This window comes from Chrysemys picta, chromosome 22 (genome assembly GCF_011386835.1).
Source record: "Chrysemys picta bellii isolate R12L10 chromosome 22, ASM1138683v2, whole genome shotgun sequence".
NCBI classification, from domain to species: Eukaryota; Metazoa; Chordata; order Testudines; family Emydidae; genus Chrysemys; species Chrysemys picta.
Window position 1 is genome coordinate 17,998,107 of NC_088812.1, and position 17,163 is coordinate 18,015,269.

The following is a 17,163-nucleotide window of genomic DNA, read 5'->3' on the forward strand; positions in this document are numbered from 1 at the left end:
GGTTTTTTTTTTTTTTGTTTTTTTTTTTGGTGGCATGGATGAAGGACTTGTAAAACAATATGTTGCCTTGGTGTGTGCATATATTTCAGAGATGTCTGCAGTGTCTTTCTAAGGAGGATGTTAAGGATAGTGTAGGCATGAGGGTTTTGGTGGCAGTTTGGAGCCCTGTGGATTTCTGTCTGTGAAGCATTTTCTGGGGGAAACTTTGCTATACTTGTTCTCTGTGGCAATTTAAAATGGATAATGTCAGAATACAGCCACTTTGGAAATGAAGACTGGCGTGGCTTGCAATAAGTCAAGGTTTTAAAGCTGGCTAGTTAAACGCTTCAAACGCGGTTAGAGAGAGTGTGTGAGAGAGAGAGAGAAGAGAAGTCAATGCAGCTTATATTAGGAGGGGCTTAATGAAGAGATTAAAGATGCTGCCTAATTGGAAGGAGGAAAACATCTTTTTCTTGGGGAGATGGTATAGTATGTTGCAATGCTGGCATTTCAATTTCGTGGAAGGGAGAAGGGTTGTCGAGAGATGAAAAGCCACACAGGAGGTGATTTTCTTTCTTTTTCTTTCTTTTTTCTCCCCCCCCCCTCCTCTCTGACCGAAATGTTGTGGATCTCCCGCCCTTTCATGCAGCTGATCTGTGGTTTAGGTAGTTTCATGTTGTTGGGATTGGCTTTTAGCTCGGCAACAAGAAACTGCCTTAATTACGTCAGTTAGTCTTCATCAAGGGCAGCCGTTTCCGCTACACACGCACGCAGCTTTCGAGCTACCCAAGCACTGGGGTTCAGCGGAGAGCAAATTGTTTCCTACAGAACTTTCATTCAGTTGGTAGAGACCCGGGACTCACACAGAAACGTGGTGGTGACAAATGTGTGAGGACAGGTTCCCTTAGCCTCAGGTCTTTTTACTTCCCCCACCCCTCCCCCTTAAGCCCCCCACTATCCTCTACTTAGTTATTGAGTTAGATGAATTTTCTTTCCCTTATTGTTTCTGGTCGACATATTATTGAGGAGGACAAAGGATCCTTCCTTTCGAATTCCTATCAAATTATGTAGTCAGCCTGCAGACCGTAAAGCCTCGACAAAGCCACGCCACGATGATTGGCATGAAGGGACAAAGTCTTACTAATGGCAGAATGATTTGATTCCATGTCTCCTTCTGTTATGATCTCTCTTTTCTTTTAATCCCACTGTGCAAAAAAAAATGGTTCCTGACCTAGCAGTCATGAACATGAATTGGACCTATGATGTTGTTTGGAGAACTGGCATTATGCTGTTGGGGGTGTCTTGAAGGGAAATACACATTGGAAGAGCTAGTCCAGACTATGTAACAAGCTACTGTTTCCGTCTCCTGTACAGCCCTCTCAGTATTCAGTCTGATCATTTGCAGCGTATTTTGGTCCTTGAAGGTGCACTGAAGAACAAAGCAGAAAGCGGAAATCAAATTTACCTTCCGCTCTGTCTATATAACAGCAGAAGCATCAGATTTAAAATGTAATAGCCATTTTAGGTGCTATAATCAAGGGGTTCCACTTTTAAGAACACATAATCTTGTGTTGCTCTACTACAAACTGGATTATGAACTATTATCCACTGAGGACACGTGTAAAAGCTAAGTAACTGTTGATTAAGAAAATGAGTCGGCTAGGCTATACGATTAGCATCTTTCTTTGGCAAAGTAAAAGGAGATATTCCCCCCACCCCAAAAAAGAAAGCGTATTGGTAACGTTTGGAAAGTTACATCTACTAGTCACCTATTTGGAAAAAAAATCCAGGGTTACACACAAATAATACATGTGTGTATTTGTGCGTGTGTGTTTCCCCCTCAAGAATACCAATGACAGATAGGAATAAGGAGAAGAAAAAGGAGACAAAATAATTAGAGAAAAGGGGCTGAGACAGTAGAAGTGAATCTTCAGATATTGTGTGTTGTGTTATTATAAAAGAAATTCCCAGTCCACGTTGTGTTGACATTATAGAGGGGGGAAAAGTTTTGTTGTGGGGAAAGTATAATGATAAGACCACTATGACTGTTTTGGGTGTGCAAAATCTCAGAGTCCATTCTTTTTCTTACATCGGGTTCAGATTTTTGTGGGGGAGAAAGGGCAGTATATATATATATTTTTCTTGTATTGTAACATTTCTGTGTTTGCGTCCTACTCTAACTTTATGCTTAACAGTTCCTTAACAAACTTTCGGCGCAAACAATACATTTCGATTGTAGAAACAGAAATGTCCCTTCTACCTAGGAGAGACATTTAATGTTGATATTGTAGCTCAGATCAGACAAAAAAGCACGTGAAAAGAAGTAAATGTATAGTCCTAAGCCAACAGTTTTAAAACGTATCGTTTTTCTTTGTCTGCGGTATTTAATATGATCTTTTTAAAGTGTGGAAAGGGCATCATAGCTCTGGATTTGGTTCAAAGCAGTATTGCATGGAGAACGACTTTTGGTTTGGACACCTAGGTTGAACCAGGTTTGAAAAATTTAATATGCAAGTTGTAAAAAACAAACTAATAAAAAATCTCCTTTGTGGTACTGTAAATTAATATTTCAACAGGGAAAAGGCTGATTATTGCTCGTTTTAAGTGTAATTATTTGACATTAGTGCTGTGATAATTGAATGATTTAAAAGATTCATTATATATATACATATATATACATACCATTTCGCCTTTTCTGTATTAACAATTTGCAGATGTTTATCCCTTTCTTCTAACAGCATGTACAAGAAAAAATATCTATTCTGTAGATATTAAGATTGATTTTATACCAAAGACTACATCCCTGTAGAGAAATAGAAGCCTGAAGTTAATATATGTTTAGCAACACAACTCCAGAAACGCAATAAAAGTTAAAACCTCCCCTACTGTTTTTTAATTATGATATTAGATCAGAAGGCATGAGGATGTGAATTTATTGGCTTTAACAATTTTGTGTACATTTTCCTTATTTTTATGTAAAAAACATGGGTAGTCAAAAAGACACCACGCTGTTCGCGTTCATCTCACTTCATATAATTTTGTTTGCTTTGTGGCTAAACATGCACGCACTTTCTGATGCTGTTATTATCAGGGTAAAATATTAGCAATATTACTATATGCTCGATTGTATCATTTTTCTCGCCAATGTTTATATAATGCTCTTTCCCCAGCAGGTGTAATTTTAAAACCTGAAGGCTTTGTCTGTGTGTCTCTACGGGTTCCTATGTGTTTTATTCTTTGCTGCTTCTGGTGATTTTGTGGTGCTTTAAGAAAATACCTCCTGGGGAAGAAAAATATATTTAGAGGTTAGTAGGAGCTTGTAAATTCGTAACAGGGAGGCTAGGGTTTGGTTATAGGCTCCTCCATTTTGCTGCAGTTCAAGAAGTGAAGATATATATATTTTAATCCCTCCTTGTTTCAGTTAGCCGTTTGCCTCGGTTGAGCTTGGGAAATTGCATTGAAAGCTTAGCTTTCACTAAGATACGTGCCTGTGGTATGTTTGAAAAATCATCTGGAGCGGCTGTCTAGAATTTTCTGAATACTAACAAATCCCTCTGTTAAGGGCTGTTATGCTTAGGTGTCTTGGATTCTCACACAGTCACCATGTTATTTAACCAGCTCTTGGGGTGTGCAGATGATCTTTACAAATGATTAACAGAATCAAATCAAGGCTATGTGTGTGTGTGTGTGTGTGAGGAGTGGGGTGGGGAGGGAGGAATATGTGGTGTTTGATTTATTTTTAAAGAAAGTTCACTCTGTTGTAGAGCAAGACAGGTTAAGAGGTAGGTTGGTATGGTCAAGGCAGGTATAATTAAACAAGGCCCAGAGCTCCAGTGGTTTATATTCAGATGCAAGCCATCGCCTTCAGCTGGAACACCCCCTTTTTAATAAATAGAGTGAAGTTATTGTCCGGTTTGTGTCATCGTAACACCTTGGATTTTCCTTCATTCTATCTGGAGTGCATCTGTGCAGCCTAAACCATAGAATTTGCAGACAAAAGTTGCTGCTTGGAACTATAGTTATTTATGCTAATTACAGGGTGTCTGACAGAAACATAATAAATGTAGAAGGAGACGTATAGAAATATGTTTCTTCAGGCAGTATACAGTTTTACTCTTTGGGTTCAGGCTTGTTTTCATGCTGTTCTTTTAATTTACTTCTTTTTGAAATGTTCCCCCTCCCCTTTGGTTGACCTGTACTTCATATCACACCCCAAACCAAGATAACCTAATATGCCTTGGAGATTAGCATTTAGTGTAATTTAGAGATTTTTTTCCCCCTTCGGTTGCTCTAGACAAGCTTCCATCTGTGAATGTTTTTAATGGGATTCGTCTAGTGGAAACCTGAAATTTTGGAAAGACACCATAACACAGTTAAATAAATTGGTCCTGGGCTTTAATTGCGCTTCGGAATTTATTGTCTATTACCCCTACCTTCTGACACTAAGGAGTCTGGAATCCAAAGTCATAACTTCTAACAAAATTCTTAGCAACAAAGCGGTGTGTGTTTGTGTGTGTAGGAACACTTAAACAGGTAAAAACTTCTCTAGAGTAATTTTTAAACTGAATGCTCATTTTATTTACCTGTTCCCCTTTCCTCCCTTCATTTTGGCTTCAATTTAAATATTATGTCCATATAAAGGCACCTTTAGACAAGTCTCATCAGTAATATGTTGTTTTGAAGATCCTTTCTGTCCAACATGTTAAAAAAACCCAAGGAAATATGATATGAAAGTAGCCAAAGAAAATTGGAAAACAAAACAACAGCTAGCTGCATTGCTATGGGATCCACCAGTAATAGTTTGCTGAAATTGGCTTTTTTTTTCATTGAGTGGCTTTAAAAAGGTAAACATGAAAAATAAAAGACATGTAGGAGATCAGGAGATATTTTCTACTGACTTCAGACAGTCTGCTCTACATTCATGCAATCCAACCCATTGTGTACTCTTTTTTCATAAGAGAAAGGGGGAGGGTGTAAAAGAACAAAAGAAAGAAAGAAAAAATTTGGGAAGGCAGAGGAGAGGCGAAAAGAATGAAGGACAAGGAAAAAAATATAACAAGAGAAAGACATGCGGGGTGGGAGATGAACTTTATTCTGTTGAGGGATTAAAATCAAAGCGATATTCACTGCTCCTGTGTAAATTAGTGCTGTCTGTATGGTTAGTTTCGTTTTGTTTATGAAGAGATAACACAGCACGGCTTCAGATTGCTTCGATGCAGGATGTGTGTGTGTGTGTGTGTGTGTGTGTGTGTGTGTGTGTGTGTGTGTGTGTGTGTGTGTGTGTGTGTGTGCAGGGGTTAACCAGAAGGGAAAAGTAGATTATTAATACGAACTTGACAGTGTTAATTGAACCAAGTGGAAGCGGGGAATGCGTTTTTGGAGTCGCTGTTTGTCTGCCTGTCAAGGGTGGAGTGTTGTCTGCTAATCCCAAGGCCCGCACTGGAGTTTGTCGATCAAACCCCTTCTTGAATGTCTTCCTCTGGTAGCCAGTAACCCACAGAGAGTTGCTATTGCTATTTATAAAGAGCACCGCTTTCATCTTCCACACAGCTTCAGGGTGCAAATCCGGAGAGCTGCACTGGATCCCTGTGTGGAGCGCTGCCTAGTGTTCTTCAGGCCTTGAATTGCCACAAGGAGGTGGTGGGACTTGTGCATTTATTTATTTATTTATTTCCAATTGCTGTGGGACTCCAAACTAGCCTTTGATACCGCTAGTTTGTTAAGTTTTTTTTTTTTTTAAATTGCAGTGTCACAGAGCTGAAAAGACACGGTCCTGGGCTTTTTTTCTTTTGCATCTCCTTGAAATCAGGGAAAGATTATCAAAGCGAAACTACAAGATTGAGGGAATAAAGGTCTGCAGTTATGTGCAATCAAAACAGAGAAGGAATGGATTTCTGCAAACTGCACACGCTTATCTGATGCACACACACACACACAGACACACACACATACACACGACCAAAGTGACTGGAAATAATTTCGCTCCAAAAGGTGTCAAAACTAAATGTGTCAAGACGGTGATCAATAAAATAAACAATGGCGTTCGCTTTTTTAACGTCACATTTACAAATCTACATGATTTTTGTTGTATTTCCCCCCCAAAATTTGATATTGTTTATATTTTGCAGTGATATGTTGGTTTTGTTAAATGCACAGAAGTTTTTGCTTTCAGAATAATGGGGAGTGGAGGAGAAAGAGATATTAGACAGCCTACATGAGAAATGATAGTTCAACATCATTTCAGTAGAGGTAATCTTCCATTAAACAAGTAGCGAGGCATTTATGGAAACAGAATCATATCTGTTTAGAGACTATCTAGAACGTTCACAAATGTTGCAAGATAACCTTGTTGGGATTGATTGTGGAGCAAACCTGATTTTAATTCTAACGTTTACCTCCGGTTGGAAAGACTACTCCCTAAAATAAGTATATTTCAAAATATGTATTCATTTGCCCTGCATTGCGACTCGACTTTATTCATGAAACCTTACGCTTACCCACGTAGAAGGTTTGATGTGGACAAAAACATAAATGAACATTATTTTACTTCGCTACAGACTCAGAATTATGTTATGCAATTACACAGCTAAATGTTCTGATAATATTATGCTAAGCCATGTTTTTATTTTCCTTTAAGATGAGCTGCCTCTCTCTGTTTTGAACTGGGTAATTTCTCAAAGCATGCTGCTCCTTGAATGAAATAGGCTGGTACTGCAAACGTTATGATTCTTAAAAAAAAAAATCCTATGCAGCTCTATGGAGAGTAAACAATTCTATTTAATGAAAGTTTCCGTGTAAATAAAAGAAATCTTGGCCAGCAATGTTTTCCTTTGTGTAACACTAGAAATACACCATTCACAACTAAATTAGTGACCTTGTCTGCTTGTGTTAAGGTTACAAGAACTGTTTTTACTTATTTAAACCCTGTGTTTTTATAATCTCTGCTCGTTATGTATTTCATATATTGTATATTTTGTCATTCCCCCCCCCCAACATTTTTCCACTAGTCCTCCTTTGCACTCACTGCTTTTCTCTATCTCTCCCTCTGTATATAAAGTCCTCTCTCTCTCTTTCTTTCTGCATATATGTCCAGAGCCAACCATTCTTTTGTAAGGCTCCATTTACAATAATTCAGCCATGTACCAAAGACAAGATTCCTTTACACATCCACGTTTTTACATCACAGCATCTTAGCAATCTTACATAGTGAGTAGTCAACAAAAATGGAAATAGAGAAAGAATGATGAGTATAATTTTTTCCCTCATGAACATAAAAACAACCGTCACTAGAGACTTTTGATTGACAAATAAATTGAACTCAATAGAGGCCAAAGGGGACATTATACTCCTATAGGAATATTTGCCTTTAAGGACTCACATAAAGCATAGGATCTAAAACGGAATGAAAATAAATTCTGAGAGAGAACGAGATGATGACTTCAGATTTCATAGACTCTGTCCGAATTTGGATTTTCATACACACAGAGAGATCAATTTCTATTTAAAGTGGTCCTTTGATATAATTAAATACATTTCTAACAGAAACTAGGACAGACTTGTGCATATTTATTAAGAACTTTGGAATTAAGGTGCAGTCTTAATCTTTTCTCAGTTGAAACATGGGCTGTAAGTTTCTAGGGGTTGGGGGCTTTTTAAGCAACATCATATATTAATTCATATTTAGGCATGTATCTGTAGCCATCTGCTTTTTCTTCATGTTCAAATTTCCTATGTTACATACTGGGAGGAAAAGCATTCATGTCATGTGTGTTCACGGGACTTACATACACTGTCCATAATATATGTCACTGGTGCATGCTGAATCACTAACGGGCATATGCCCCTGTCTTTCTCTCTTTCTCTATCTCTCCTTGTCTATCTGTCTCGCTCTGCGAGAAACCACCATAACCTTCTGAGACTCCACTTTTCTTGTTCTTGCAAAATTTTGAGCATTCACCTTCATCCCACTCCAGTTACTATGAAATTCGAAGTGAATTGCCCTTCTCAGCACTAGATAATCCCCATTTTTGTTTCTTTTTTTTTTAAGTGGCTATTCTGTGTAGGTTATTCTTATCCTCCTCTTCCAGAGAAATCAACTAACTCCATTCTTCCAGAATCCAATGGGCGTGATCTATTTACCTACCTGCCTTTCTCTACAAAGGGAAGGTTATTTCTTTCAAAATGCAGACCGAATGTTAGGAATTTAAAACAAAAAACAGAACCCAAACTATTTCAATCGATTTGGCAAAAAAAAGTTTCCATACATTAAAATAATAATAATATAAGTGTCAAGTGTCCATTGTTGCTTGCTGTAAACATTCAGAAGGTTTTCCCGTTCCCAGCTACGCCTTATAGCCGAAATTCACTCTTACAGTTTTATTTAATGAAAGACACATTTATGAACAATCAAATGATCCTCGTAAAAATTTTATTGAAGGACATAAAAACATCCACGGCTACTAGCCGAACAATTCAGAGAGAATCTGCAAAAGCTGTCTTTTTGGGGGAGGGGGGCGGTGGTGGTGTTATTATTTTCCACTCATGTTTTACAAGGTTATCCTTTCCACTCCAGAAGACAGTTATTAAAAAATAGATATGCATGTGACCAACAGATTTCTTGCCCTAAAGCAGGCTTGACGACTATATTTCCCTGTAACAGATGACAAAAAGTCCATTTATTTTTAGGCTAAAAGAGCCTAAAATCAGATCCTTCCTTGGGTGGTGCTGAAGTATGATGGGAAACACACCTCTATTACACTTTGAACCAGTCCCTTTTTACTGATATTCAATTTAATGTATCCATTATAGAATACAAGCTGCAGAAGCAAAGGACAGACAGAGACAAATTACGTCAAGAAATAGTTCCTGGGATACCTTACACACATACCTTATAGGCTCACTAGCAGGACAGCTTTTTATGCCAGACATAGCCACCTCTGGCTAATGAAATGCAAAAGGAATAGCTTCTAATATCTGCATTATTTCAAGAGTTTTATGAAAAGCCAGGTCGCATAGTCTCTATTTAAAAAAAAAAAAAAAAAAAGACCTGCGGATTGATCCACACTGTATTTTTGGGTAAATACAATCACGTGAGAGCTGAGAGCCAATAGCAAACTGGGAAAGGCTGAAAAAATAATTACCTGCCCTGATTGTTCTATGAGAAGATAAAAAGTACACATACAGTTCATACAATAATCTTATGAATGTAAAAGAGGGGGGAACATGTCGGCTTCTGGTCCCATAAGCAACTATTATGTAGATTCCTTGATAAGTCATGAAAATGAAGAGCTCTTGGCATCAAGGTTCCCAGCCACTGGCTCTCACCCTGCAGCAGCTAGACCTTCAGGATTAGTACCGGACTGTGCCGATTTTCCATCCTGCAGTTTTGCCCCTAAACCGGCCGTTTTTACTACTTCATGGGCTCCCGTGCATTCTCAGTCTTCTGTGGTTTACCATCCGTATACCCACCAGCCTCACATTGGGGCTGACACCAGGTATATGCGCACTTGGTTGGAACCCATCTCAGGCGCTGTGTCCTTCCCTGGCTTCCCACCCAGCAGCAGGCATTACGGGCTGAAGCCGGACGCTTTCCCCGGCCGAAGGGCGGAATGTGGCCCGGTGGACGGGCGTAGTTATCCGGATTACATGTACGGATCCCCGGGTGATCTCAGAGACCGAACTCCGCAGACTATACCCTCTCCGGAATCGGAGGCAGTCGCTTCGAGCAAACACAAAGAAGAAAAGAACGAATTAGACCCTAGTAAGTTGAAGTCATTCTTGTTTACAACCGGGGAGGCATTACAGCCTCTAGTACAGTACTCAATAAAATGAAATTACCTTAGAGGGCCCTGTCCTAAAACTCCAGATATACAGGAAGACCTGGGTTTAAAAATTCCCCTAGTCTAACTTCAGGACAAAGTAGTTTCATTTTCATTTAAAAAAAAAAAACGATAGGGGGGAATCTATTTGTTTCTTTGGTAAAATATTCATAACCCAGCCTCCCCACCAAAGCTCCTGCCTCTCAGATATTTCCACTTTCAGTCAAGAAGAGTCCCTTCTAGTTGAGAGTTAATTCAGTGATTTGTGTGTGGGGGGTGGGGAGAAAAACACCTAGGGATAAATAGAGAGAGGTATATACATGTCTTTAAAAATGCCCACCTATGTAATTATTCATAAAATACTCCAAACATGTGGGAAGAAATGGAAAGGTGGTTGCCCTGAGAAAAGTGTTAAGGAGTGTGGATTATGGGAGGCAAAGGCATACAGAATCTATGGGCTAGATAAAGGCGAAAAGCAGCTTTAGGCAGGATATTGGACCGAACACTTGAAAAAAAGCCCATCTTCTTTAGTGCAAAAAACTTGAGCACTGTAGGGGATCTGATTAGCCAGATGCCCCTTGCACCATTACAAATGTAACCGGTCTTTTCCACTCTAAAATGTTCATCTCAGAATGACCATATGTCTCTTAAATGCAGATAGTTGCTTCTGACAGTATAGTGAGTGCATAAAGGCAACGCACATAGAGCAAAATAAAGTGTGATTCCAAATCTAGTGGAACTAGAATAAACGTCCAGTTAAGTCTGTGAGTGTGTATGCCTGTACACACACACATGTACACACACACACACATACACACACATACACAAGCATGCCATGTGTTTATTAAGACTTCTGGCCTAACAATCTGATGAAATGGTGATTTATAAATTATAAATTGTGAGTCTGTGGGTGTCGATGTATCCCCATATGTACCTCTATATGTATGCATTCATAGATATAAGTATCCATATGTGACTATATAAAGTAAGTCTGTGATAAAACAAGTAGTAGGATCAGGGAAAACATTCTCCTTTGCTGGTAGATGGCTCTATAAAAAGCCTACGGTTGGATCAAGGAGATGATTCTAACGATAAAACAGTGTATTTTTTTTTTCGTTCTAACAAAGTGGGGATGGGGTAGCAGAGAGAAAGGTCTTTTAGGCTTGAAGACTGTATTTTTTGGAGCCAATGGATTTATTCTGTGGCATCCTCCAAATATTAAAAAAAAAAAAAAAAGCTAGTCATTCCAGGACTGGTCTGGTTATAGAGAAGGTATTGGAGAGCAGAGGCTGTAAAGAGAGTTTATGGGCCTATAAAATGGTGGGAATTTTTACTTTTTATGACTATGTTCTTAGATTACTCCTGCTAGGGGATGATTATTATTTTAAACCCATTGCTACGGTTTTATTTACTGAAACTTTTATCTGAGAGCAATAGTAAAAGGAAAGGAAATGCCCCCCCCCTCCAAAAATAAACACATTCATGCCTTCTGAAGGTCACTTTAAAATATTTACCTACTTCCTAATTAAACAAGTTTATTTAAAAAATAATAATCTGGGTGTGAAGAGAGGGGAAGCCAGCTGTTGAAATTAATGATATTTTTTTAAAAAATCTTCTCTCTCAGGCAATCCCGTCGCAAATTGGATTCACGCACGTTCCACAAGGAAGAAAAGATGTCCTTATACAAAGTATCAGACCCTGGAACTGGAAAAAGAGTTTTTATTCAATATGTACCTCACACGGGACCGGAGGTACGAAGTAGCCAGAGTTCTTAATCTCACTGAACGCCAAGTCAAAATCTGGTTTCAGAACAGGAGAATGAAAATGAAGAAAATGAATAAAGAAAAAACCGATAAAGAACAGCAATAAAGTTGGCAAAGTCAAATCAATGCAAGAGAAAGGAGGAGAGGGGAGGGAGGAAGGAAAAGCCGTTTCTTTGGTTCGAAATGTTTCTGACTTTGAATGTGCTGATCAGTGTTTAGAATTAGTTAAACACAGCCAAGCTTTTGGGAGCACCATGCTTTTATAAAATGCAACTAAAATAAAATGATTTTTTGTCCTTTTCAGAAAACATAAAAGAAAAGTACTTGAATTTTTTTTTAGTATTTTATTTCGTAAGTTAAACTTATCCAGTGTTTTATTTTTTTAATTTCATGACTTTGTGAGTGCATATTTTGTACAAAAGAAAATGAGAAAAAAGGCTCAAAAATGTTCTGTCATAGTGTTGGTCTGGTGTACTTATTTGTGTATTTTATTCCTGTCTCAGACCCGTTCTGTAATATTGTTATGTTTGCTATAGTAGAACAGCTCTATGTAAATATATACTTAACGTTACAAAAAGAAAAAAAAAAGAAGGAAAAAAAAAAACCTTATCATGCAGGTGTCTTTTATTTAAACTCTACTTGAGAAACAACAACCAGAGTTTATTTTTCAACGGTATTCAAAACTATGTTGGGATTCTTAAAGGAGACACCCTCCTTGCACCAGTGAATTTAGCACTGATAAAAATCGCAGTCTGTTGAAATGGAATTTGAAATATACCTTATTACAGGAAGCAAATGAAGATGGGTGGAAAGAAAGGACGCTGCTTCCGCTCACAACATTTTGTATTTAATAGCATAATCATAAAATGCGTTTAGGTAAGGGTTATACGTGCCATAAATTTTTAGGTTTGGATAATTAATTGTAGTAATTTATGACCCCGGGCAATCGAAGTATATGTAAAAGATTAAATATGTATGCTGGAAAGGGGTGCTTGCGGCAACATTCCTCTGTTTGACATCCGCCTATATTGCAACTATTCTGCGTTGTCAATGAGATGCCACGGCTTGTAGGTTTCTTCATCTCCTTGCACCTCAGCTGACGTTATGTTGCAAAGTAAAATATAATCGATTGGGGAGGAATGTTAAAAAAATAAGAAAACAAGAAAATGTGTGTGTGGGGGGGAGAGAATTTTTCGGTCTAAATGAAATACGTTTCCCCCCCCCTCAACCTCCCGCCTCCCTTTCTTTCTGTACAGAGGTCTGGCTTGTCTGCTGTGGTAGGTAGGGACCAGTGCTACCAGTCTAAAATGGGTAGGAAGTTTCTGTTGTTGTAGTGGTTCGTGACAATTTTAAGTGGCCCAGATGGGTGAGAACAGGCTGTCACAATACATTTTTAGCTTGAGGTATAAATTGATGGGTGCTCAGAGGCTGCTCAAAGAGAGACAAGAGGGGGAGAGAAAGTATAAAAAATGATCAGCGGGGGATGCTTAATCATCCAAACTTGTTATAAGGTGCCTTTCTTTAATGAAATCAGGAGAGCAGGGTTCTAATCTTTCTAATCAAAAGCAGAGCGAGGTAGTAGGATATGCTTGTCGCCTTTGGCTTCTCAGCCTTCTCCGAAATAAAAAATCTGGAAGCCATTACCCACTGATCTTATAAAATATTGTCCTTTAATATTTCTTTCTTAACGTTTTGAGGTTTCCCCCCCTTTACTGATTTGTACTCTCGCTTTTATGGCATCGGGGCTTTTATTTAAGGTGGTATGGGTCCACCACAGTACCTCAGCTCGAGCAACATCCTGGAAACAGTGGCAGCTAACAGCTCAGTTCATTCAGAGCCCAAGTCCCCTGCTCTTTTTATGTTTGGAACGTCCTAAGGAGCCCACTGAAAAGTGCAGGTTAAAAGGCATTTTAGCAGCGCCAAGAAGGATGGGCCAAAAAAAAAAAAAAAAAAAAAACCCAACAGCAACAACAACAAAAACACAACCACCACCAAAACTGAATCCAGTCCAACCCAACCAAAAATAGTCCTGTCATTTCGTGTATATTTTCCCGTTCTCCTCCCCTTCTAAATCCGTCTGCGTGAACTCGATTAAAAACAAACAAACCACTGTTGGGATTTCAAAATGGATTGGCCACCTCATATTTGCAATGGAGAAAGTTCATCCCTTATATTGGACAAGTTCCCACTTTGGATGGGACTTTTAAATCAGCTTCGGGCCCACCTCTCTGGTGGCTATGTAATGAAATGCTTTTATTAACGTTGAAAAGAAATGATCCATGCGTCTCAGTTTTGAAACCCCCACCCCTCATTCAACCCGATCTCATTTCCAAAGAGACCATAGGTCGCTTACCCTCCCCCCAGCCCATCCTGCAGTCTTTACTCCGGCACAAGTCCCATTGGAGCTTATGGGCACGAAGGGATATGGCCCCTTTTGTCTCCGTCGAGGGTTTTCTTTTGTTGGTGATGGGCTGTTTTGTTTTAAATCCTGCTGCAGTTACAGTTCATGTGCAAGGCTCTTAACTGCAGAGTTGCCCCATAATTTTAAGTGTCACTTGGCCGTTGGGTGATAGTGGGGAATAATAACTGAGCAGGCATTGAAATGCTCTGCAATTGGAGAGTCTTACTCTTTCGATAAGAAAAAGAAAAGATGCAACGTGACTTAAAAAAAGAGAGAGAGAAGCACATTTTCAGAACCTTGCGGTGAGTATTGCTGGTCATGAATGTAACAATAATACTCAAATGGAGGATCTTCCTTGGGCATATGGTTTGCATCTCTGTGTATATATATTCCTGCTTCGTTTAAAGATGGCCCTTTTGTAACGCACACAAAAAAGACAGGATACTACAGCTTTGAAAGCTGTCCATAGGTACATTTCCGCAGGGGGGGAAAAAAGCCAGTTTTACAACTCTGTTTGTGTCACTGCTATGTGTGCTGAATAGAATTGAACAAAACAGGACCACAGAACTGGCTAGACGTCTGGGTTTAATTGTTTTATGGTTTAAATAAGGTGGGTGCTTTTCTCTTTGAAACCGGATTATTGGAATGTTTTGTCTACAAACTACAAACAACAGACCCCCTTGGCTCAGGGGAGAAAAATACCACCCTAAATTAAAACTGATAAAAGCACTGAAGGTTGAAGGAGAGAGATGGTACGCTGCTGTGTTTGTTTGTCAGTGTGTATACACGTTGTGCTTTTTTATAAGTTCCTTAGCAGAAAAAGAAGAAACAGAAATTATTTGTGCAAAAACACTACCCTCTTGTTTTTGAAGAAACAGTCACTATCTCATTATATTGCTAAGGCGGCATATCAAGCTCTCTGGGAAATCAGTAATTCGTGTAATTATTGGTTATAAAATGCCTTCTGATAAGCTCAGTATACCCATAGCCACTTCACAGTTTAGTCAATCATACAGTTTTCTTTGGCTTTATATATATATCTATATATATCTTTATATATACATCTAAATCAGATTATATATATAGATATAGATATAGATATATAAAATCTGATTTAGATGCTGAAGAAACCGCTCCTTTTCCTTTTTGACAGAGGGATTTCTCTCTCTCTCCCTCTCCCTCCCTTCCTCCCTCTTTTTTTCTCTCTCTCTATCTTGGTTAAAGAAAACGCAAGATGGCGCTGTTGTTCAATATTAGAAGTCGTTTGGCCCATTAAGTTACAACGCATCCTATTACACCTTTAGGCCTCTAAAAGGTTGTAAGAAAAACAAATCAAAACAAATATGTATAAATTCCCTCACCTATGACTTGTAAATTAGCTTATAATGTGTATCGGAAAAGCAAACACATTAGAAACTGTCAAGGTGATAGCAAAGCTCTGATTCTTAGGTAAAATAGTCTTTCAATAAATAGATTTTAAAAAAATATCAGTTAATTATATCTGATGAGACACAGAGCCCCTCAGTCCAGCATCAACTAGTAAATATATAAAATGCTTGCGGAGAAAGCTGTTTTGTTGAAGTCTTTTTCTTTATTAAAGCTAACACAAGTTACACCTTTTCAAGAATATGTTTCTGAAAAAAAAATGAATCCGTAACATTTTTTTTTGGTAGTAAGATCAGAACATTAACTCGCACCCATGACAAATACAATAAAAAAAATCTAATCCTACAATACAGACAAATTTATAAAGCTACATTCCGAAGCGTGGCGGCACACACACACAAACCAAAAAAACTGTAGACAAAGAACAGTACTTTCACTGGACCGTAAATGTCAAGATATTTTTAGGAAGATCTGAGAGTTGCACATAACTGATTTAATGAGAATGTTTTTTGCATGGACCTTGAAGGTAAACATTTATTGTTAAGCCCTCATACGGCTTGATAAATAGTCTGCATTATTTAGTGTATCTTTAGGTATCACACAAATGCACATTCGGCTAAAAATGCAGCTAATGTTTCAGTCACATAATTTAATTTCAAGAAGAGACTATCTGAATTCTCAGTCATTAAATATAAATCCACCGCCATGTATAGAATGTTTAGTTATTGGGTATTTAAAAGTAGGAATTAGGTTGATCATATCCCTGTAAAATGGTTACATTGACTATTAGCTGCTAATTAAGGCGTTTATATCCCCAGGTGCTTATTTCCCCCTTTAAATTGTTTTTAGGGGTTTAATGAGACATAACATTTTCTCATGTAAAATTCGACATGCTAATTCTACCCTGTTTATAATTATTGTTAATGTGTGGATAATATTTGCTCACCGCACACGTATCTTTTCATTTCAGTCATAACCTACGATATGGTTGGAAAATTGCTCTCCGTATATATATGTATATATGGGGAAAAAATCCAATCTGTGAAGCTTTTTGAAAGAGAAAATACAATCGTTTGTTTTATTTGGGGACACCTAATAGACATGGGAAGGTTGTTTTGTTTTCTCCCTCCTGAAAAGATGTCTACTTAAAAAAAAATACACCTAAATGCCAGTCTCACCAAATATTTTAACTAGTTCATGCCACTAAAATGAAGAATTGGAACCCTGGAAATATCTTCGTAAGTTTGCGTTAAAATGTATTTCACTCTTCCACACTTCAGAACAGTTGGCATTTCTTAGGTCTTTTCTGAAATTAATTAACTTGCATTTTCAAAAAGAACATGGGGGAAAATTTGAAGCGATCGCTGGAAATATTTGAAGGGAAAACGCTGACAGTTAATATCACTCCATAATTTATAGACGTGACTTTGATTTTTTCACTTTTAAAAAGCTGCAGAACAGCACAGGAAGGATTAATTTGCAAACCTTTTTCCCCTTCAAAATTTTAAGAGGAAGACTGCTGGCTTATCCTATATTTAATGGTCTGAGTTCCTTAATGCTATCATAAAATGAAGTGTCTCAAGTGAAAGGTTTCAATGAATGGTCATTTATAGTGAAGGGAAACTAGAGGGGGAAATAGGTGCTTTAGCAGCATCTGCAAAATTAAAACATGGAAACAACTGTCTGTGATTTAGAAACATGTCGATTTTTAAAGGCAACCCTAACCACACACACACACACACTGACACCCACCCACCCACACAGACACCCACACAAAAGAGAGTTCATACTTTCTGTCCCATTTTTCCTCTCTTTC

At 38.2% G+C, this 17,163-nt stretch overlaps 1 protein-coding gene across 1 annotated transcript; it reads left to right on the forward strand.

The window, feature by feature from the left end:
- Positions 1–8,008: 8,008 nt before the first annotated feature.
- HOXC9 (homeobox C9) lies at positions 8,009–12,016 on the forward strand. The gene is made up of 2 exons (XM_005307743.4): positions 8,009–9,739; positions 11,422–12,016. Exons 1-2 carry the CDS (start codon positions 9,202–9,204, stop codon positions 11,664–11,666), a joined length of 783 nt encoding a protein of 260 aa, XP_005307800.1. The 5' UTR covers positions 8,009–9,201; the 3' UTR covers positions 11,667–12,016.
- Positions 12,017–17,163: the final 5,147 nt, after the last annotated feature.